The 7,252-nt window shown below is 52.6% G+C and overlaps 1 protein-coding gene across 1 annotated transcript; it reads left to right on the forward strand.

The window, feature by feature from the left end:
• Positions 1 to 2,137: 2,137 nt before the first annotated feature.
• On the forward strand, positions 2,138 to 5,567 carry tlnrd1 (talin rod domain containing 1). Its single transcript, XM_078427355.1, has one exon. It carries the CDS (start codon positions 3,692 to 3,694, stop codon positions 4,784 to 4,786), a length of 1,095 nt encoding a protein of 364 aa, XP_078283481.1. The 5' UTR covers positions 2,138 to 3,691; the 3' UTR covers positions 4,787 to 5,567.
• Positions 5,568 to 7,252: the final 1,685 nt, after the last annotated feature.

The raw sequence follows: 7,252 nt of genomic DNA on the forward strand, positions 1-7,252 counted from the left end.
AGGAAGATATAGATGGTCTGATCAGATGGACAGAAAAACAGCAAATAAAATTGAATCAAATAGGTGTAAGATCATGCATTTGGGTGCTGCAACAAAGCAAGGACTTAAATAGGACAACACTTTGTGACATGAAGGAACACGGGGTCTTTTGAGCTTATTTCCATATATCACAAAGGTAGCAGCATATGTTACTGATGTATATGGGATGCTTTGCTACATGAGCCAAGGCATAGAATGCAAGACTAGGGAAGTTAGTATACTGGAGCTGTAAACAACAGTTTGATTCTCACTTTGACAACACTCCGAAGAAGGGTCCCAACCCGAAATGTCACCCATCCTTTTTCTCTGCTGCTTAACTCACTGAGTTACTCCAGCTCTTTGTGTCTATCTTCTGTAAACAGCAGTTGGCTTGAGCACCCTGTACAATTCTATAAGAAAATAACTGCAGATGGTCACTACAATTCTGGTCACTTCACCGGAAAGATGTGATTGTGGATAGTGTAGAAGAAAATGTCGTCAGAATTGGAAAACTATAGCCTTTAGAAAAGATTCAGTGGCCTTGAGTATAAGAAAATAACTGCAGATGCTGGTACAAATCGATTTATTCACAAAATGATGGAGTAACTCAGCAGGTCAGGCAGCATATCGGGAGAGAAGGAATGGGTGACGTTTCGGGTCGAGACCCTTCTTCAGACCCTTCTTCAGTGGCCTTGATTTGTGTTTCTTTTGGGCATAGGTAGTTGAGGGAGAGACTTAACGGGACCTAGATAGAACAACCAGGAAGGAGGTATTCCTCGGTAAAGATGTAAAACAACTGGCAGCATAAATTGAGAAGTACTGTTCGGGTGAAGAAAAATAATTTCACAGAGGATGGGAGGGGAGGGGACCCGCAATGGAAGCAGAACGCTGGCCACAGTATCTGGATATGTGCTTGCAGGGCTGGTGGCGGGTGGAACTTTCTCAGCCAGCAGACAGTTTAGCTTCCGTCTGGATCAAAACATTTGAATATTTTGTTCATAATATGTTTATGTTAATTTTCTTTCTCCCCTCCCAAACACTCAAACTTGTTTCAAACCCGTTTTGTTACATTTGAGCGGAATTCTGTATAATTTTTGTTTGTGGAGGGTGGAAACTGTGACATGATCGATGACACATTGCAACCCGTTCACCAATCATTTAACTACACACACTGATTTAAAAATAATTGCAAATGGTGAAACCGAAAACAGGAGAAAATGCTTCGTGATAACCAGTAATGTCTTTAAATCCACCATTTATTTTTGAACCTCACCGATGCCCAACTAGTTACCAAGAAAATAAAGCAGGTTTTATGGCAAATTTTGTTCGAACCCGCACCGTAATACGTCTTTAAATTTGGATGACAAAGTGACCTGTGTAACTTGGACGAGTTACTCCAAAACCTCGGTGTAACAGAATTGCTCGCACTTCGCGCGTCCCAAATCCCTTGCTTTGCCGGCCAGGTTCCCACCCACATTGTCCCACAGCCTCGGCTACACAACACAGTCTCGGCTACACAACACAGCCCGTCGTTCGGAAACACCAGGGATAGTTGGGGCGCCGCGGCTGCTCGCAACCCGCTCGAGTACAGCCCAGGGAATGGAGCTACACTCGCCCGTCCCCAGCCCCGCGGGCCCCAGGAGTGGGGCACCGACAGTGAGCGGGCCATTGTAGGCCCCACCCGGCCCCAAGAGTGGGGCACAGTGACACTGCAGGCCCTACCCGGGAATGGTGCACTGTGAGCGGGGCACTGCAGGCCCCACCCGGCCCCGGGAGTGGGACACCGACAGTGAGCGGGCCCTACCCAGCCCCGGGAGTGGGGCACCGACAGTGAGCGGGCCCTACCCAGCCCCGGGAGTGGGGCACCGACAGTGAGCGGGCCCTACCCAGCCCCGGGAGTGGGGCACCGACAGTGAGCGGGCCCTACCCAGCCCCGGGAGTGGGGCACCGACAGTGAGCGGGCCCTACCCAGCCCCGGGAGTGGGGCACCGACAGTGAGCGGGCCCTACCCAGCCCCGGGAGTGGGGCACCGACAGTGAGCGGGCCCTACCCGGCCCCGGGAGTGGGGCACCGACAGTGAGCGGGCCCTACCCAGCCCCGGGAGTGGGGCACCGACATTGAGCGGGCCCTACCCAGCCCCGGGAGTGGGGCACCGACAGTGAGCGGGCCCTACCCAGCCCCGGGAGTGGGGCGCGGCAACCAGCCGGTGAATGGATGGATGCCGCGGTCCCAACCGGCCCAATGTCAGACTTCAGAGTCTGAAGAAGGGTCTCAACCCGGAACGTCCGTCCACAGACGCTGCCCCCCCCCCACCACCACCACTGTGTGAGTGTGTCCCCGCAATGTCGCGCCTGGCGGGGCCGTGGGCGGTGTATCCACCCTCCATGTGGCAGCTTGTCAGTGACGCCGCGCCCGCCCATTGGGCGCCGCTGTAACAGCCTCACTGTATCCGCTCCGCCAGCGCCGCCGCTGCTTGATGCCGGAGCCGAGGGCGGACACAGCGGGGACAGAGCGGGAGAAGAGAGAGAGAGGGAGCGGGGAGAGAGCGGACACAGCGGGGACAGAGCGGGAGGGCGGCCACAGCGGGGAGAGAGAGAGCGGGGAGAGAGGGCGGCCACAGCGGGGCGGACCCGGGAAGAGAGAGGACAGCTCACACAGTGACCACACCCTCGGCCCCAGCATGGTTGCCCGTGGATTAACATGAGCCCTCTGCAGCAGCCGTGTAGCCCAGGCCGGCAGTAACAGCAGCAGCTGGGAGCGCCCTCGTTGGGGCCTCGGGAAGGCTCGCAGATCAGGGCGCGTCCATGCCGAGTGGTCACTAGGCAAAGGGAGGCGGTTCATTCCCCGCTTGTGGACAGAAGCTGGTTGATGCACCGGATTCATCCGAAAGGGAACATCCTGACCGTTCGGAGCGGTTACCCTGCAGCGCTGACATTGGAAAACTTACCCCTTAAACTACCGTTGTCTTGTTGGGCGCTGACCAGGCGGGCAGTCAGTGCGAGGGCGGCCACACCCTCCCCTCCACTCCCCTCCCCTCCGTGTGCTTCGCTTCCTGATGGGAGATGCCGAGTCCGGGCTGATTCTGCCACTCCAACACAACACGACCCACTGGAATTAGAGGGGTTTATGTTTGCAACTGACGTTAACTTTTAAGCTGCCCTTTTCCCCCTCACGTAAAGTCTGAATGATCGAATGAGAAACGCTTGTGCCAAGAAGGAACAGAGGGTTTTGTGCATGGAAGTTGTAATTGTCCCTGAAGTCCGGATTACTGGCGAAGTAAGGCCTGCTGTGAAAAGTGGAGGTGCACCTTTGGAAAAGCTGCTGTTAATTCCCTTCCGCTGAAGGCGACACAATCAACACGGGCGGCGGATTCTCGGCGTGAGACAAGGCAAGGTACCCCAGCAATGTCCAAGGGCGGGAGGTGGTGGGCTCCGACACACAGGACACGCACGCCTGACTGTGCAGCCGAAAGGAACTGAACACTAGTTTGTGAAGCCTCTCTGCTGGCTGCTCGTCTCTGCGGGGGAAACAAGGCGGCGGGGTTTTACTGTCCGGTTATTTCCCCCCCTCTGCCCCATTGATGGAACGATGATGCGGGCAGAGAGGGACACTGGGCTGAATCGGGACTGTGCTGGAGACAGAAGCGGCATGCGAGGAGCCGCCCCGCACCTCCATGGCTAACAGCGGCTCGGCCAAGTCGACAAGTAGCAGCAGCGGCGGCGGCGGCGGCTTCAGCTTCAGCTCGCAGCAGCGGAGGAGGTTGGTGTTGATGTGCGACATGTGCAAGAGCAAGATGCAACTGGTGGCCGACCTGCTACTGTTGTCTAGCGACACCCGGCCTGTACACACCGACAGCCCGAGCACCGGCACCGGCACCGGCACCGGCCCCGCGCCGGGACAGTCATTCGACAAGAGCCGGGACACTGTGATCGCCCGCACCAAGGGGCTGTCCATCCTCACCCACGACGTGCAGAGCCAGCTCAACATGGGCAAGTATGGCGAGGTGGGCGCCAGCCTGGGGGAGATGTGTGAGCTGGTGGTGGCGTTGGTCGAGTCTGCCGCCCATGCTGCCTACCTGGCGGCGGCCCAGGCACCCGGCTCGCAGGCTGCTGTGGCCGGCCTAGTGGACCGCTACCGCCTGAGTAGGGCCAGGTACGATGTGGAGCAGAGCTGTGGGCTACTGCGGACGGCACCTGTGTGTGAGCTGAGCCCGCCGTTACTGCTCGACTTGTCCCGTAGTCTGTCCCGTGGTCTCCGTGGGTTGACGGACGCGTGTGTGTTGGCGGCGGACAGCAGCCGTGACCGCTTCACCAGGGACCAGTTCAAGCTGAGTGTCAAGGTCATGAGTTCCAGCGCCACGGCGTTGTTGGCCTGTGTGCGGGAGTTGAAGGCGCGGCCTTGTGAGGCTGCCCGGGCCCGCTGTGTGTTGTTCGGGGGGCCGCTACTACAGGCCGTGAATGCCCTGGTGGGCTTCGCCACAGAGCCGCAGTTCCTGGGTGAGGCAGCGTCTGTCAGTGCCGAGGGTCGCGCCGTACAGACGGCCGTGCTGGGCGGCGCCATGAGTGTGGTGTCGGCCTGTGTGTTACTTACACAGTGTCTCCGCGACATCGCGTTACACTCGGACAGTAGCAAGGTGCCTGACTACCGGCAGCGCCTGCACAACTCTGCCCTGGCCGTGTCGGACGGCTGCAACCTACTGTCGCAGGCGCTGCGGGATCGGACATCGCCCAGGACTCTACCGCCACTCAATTGCCATTCTGTGAATTGACCAGCTAGACCCTGTTCCCTCCTGATACCAAAGCATCCTCGGGCACAGGCGGTGTGTGTATGTGTGTGTGTGTGTGTGTGTCCATGGGGCAGAAGGGGGAACCGAACCGTCTGCACTTCACAGACCGGCGCAGCAAGCGGCCATTCAGCCCATCGTGCCTGTGACAGCTCTTTGAAAGAGCTCTCTCCAGTTCATTCCACTGCCCTGACCTACAGAATATAGACCTCAACTTTCCAGAAGTCTTAAGTAATCAGGACAGACAATTCAACGAATTACAAGGACTTAATCGTGCTGGGTGCGGTTCAAAGTCAGTCTTCCGGATACTTCATCTTCATTACAAAGACTGAATGATAAATCATATCAACACAATGGCCATTATGGTTTAGAAAGGGTTTTTACCTCAATTTACATTAAGCACACACACACACACACACTCGCACATTGACAGTGGGATGGAATGTAGCTCCGTTGGGTATGTGTGTTCTGTGGAATCAAGTGGTGAGAGAGAGAGAAGTGAATCTGGTGTTAATGAAAGGAAGTGTGCAGTTGTGATCATGATCTATTCACGTCTCGATTCTAAAAGTCGGGATAAAGCTGCTGTGAGTGGGTTTTTTCCAGTTTTACACTATTTGCCAGACATGGAAGTCTATGTTTTCTTGCATGTGCTGGAGTATTTATTTCAACATTAAAATGTTATGTTTCTCATGAGCCTTTTATTGTCAAATGTGATTAACAGGTTTTTGTTCTATTGTGTAGCCCCATCACCTGTGAAATGAGTATTGGGGCAAGGGTCTGGTGTCATTGTTCCAGGTGGTGAACTGAATCTATACCAGTGTGTTAGGTATGTACAAGTATTATTTGTGACAAAACCTGACCTCTGATCATAACATGCAGTGGCAGCATGTTGCTTAATCCCTGCCTTGCATGTACCCATTGAATCAGTGTTATCACAGCTGCACCAACAACTATAAGCATATAACAATATATAAACAATATTTTTAAAATTACTTTTCCTTTCTTCTCCTGTTTAGTGTGACACCATACACTGGTTCTGTTGGTACTTTGTCTCCCCTGAAAGTGTAGGTCATAGGAGCAGAATTAGGCCATTTAGCCCATGCAGTGTACTCTGCTATTCAACCATGGCTGATCTATTTTTCCCTCTCAGCCTCATTCTCCTGCCTTCTCTCCCGTAACCTTTGGCACCCGTACTAATCAAGCGCCAGTCAATCTCTGCTTTTTTTAAATACCCAATGATTTGGCCTCCACAGCCATCTGTGGCAATGAATTCCACAGATTCACCACCCTCTGGCTAAAGAAATTCCTCCTCATCTTTCTAAAGGTACGATTTGGCTCCCTTCCTCTCTAGTATCTCTTGCAGTTTAAACCAGCTGATGTGTTAAGGAGTTAAAGATTGTTTTCCTTTTATTCAATCTCAAGTAGTTGGTATCACCGATAAAGCTGGCATTTATTACCCCACTAACTACCCAGGGATAGGCTTCCTTTTGTGTATGTCTTTTAGCATAGCCTGAGGTTTACTAGGCTAATTCAGAGAGCTGTTACAAATTCGCCAGCACTGGGTAATAGTGAAAGATTTCTTCCTCTGAATGACCATATGGATAACATCAGAGTCACCCAACTAATGCTTGCTTTGTATTTCCAGATTTATTAAAAAATTGGATCATTAAATTATTTGGTGAGCTTGGAATTTCCCTCCTGCCCAGTTCACTCCCTCTAAAATCCACACCTTACTTTCTAGTTTATTTAGAGATCGAGCATGGAAACAGGCCCTTTGACCCAACGAGTCCGCTCGGACCAGCGATCCCTGCAGACTAACACTGTCCTACACACACTAGGGCGAATTTACAATTTTACCAAGCCAATTAACCTGCAAACTACTGAACTTTAAACTACTGACATCAAGATTCTGTGACCTGTGTCCAACATAGACCTGCCCATGTAGCCAGCACCCACACTCACCAACTGCACCCTGTCCTGTTAGGTCATGGCCTGACTTAAGATTTCAAGATTCTTGTTTATGTCAAACCCTTCCGTGTGTCTGCATCTTCCCACCTCCCTAATCTTATCATCATATCATATCATATATCTACAGCCGGAAACAGGCCTTTTCGGCCCTCCAAGTCCGTGCCGCCCAGTGATCCCCGTACATTAATACTATCCTACACCCACTAGGGACAATTTTTACATTTACCCAGCCAATTAACCTACATACCTGTACGTCTTGTTACCTGCACCTCTGCAATCACAGAATTTAACCGAACCAATGAAATATTTTCTAAACCTCTCAACTTCTCATGGGTCTTTTCTTTGTTTAAGGCATTCTTGATAAACTGATCATCTAATATGCTTCAACTTTAATCATAGTAACATCTTGTGCTTTTGATCAGGAATTTGCTTCATTTCCAATGAGCGGTGAATAATGTAACAGCAGCTTGCAATTCTACCCCC

This window comes from Rhinoraja longicauda, chromosome 33, assembly GCF_053455715.1.
Source record: "Rhinoraja longicauda isolate Sanriku21f chromosome 33, sRhiLon1.1, whole genome shotgun sequence".
Classification (NCBI taxonomy): Eukaryota; Metazoa; Chordata; class Chondrichthyes; order Rajiformes; family Arhynchobatidae; genus Rhinoraja; species Rhinoraja longicauda.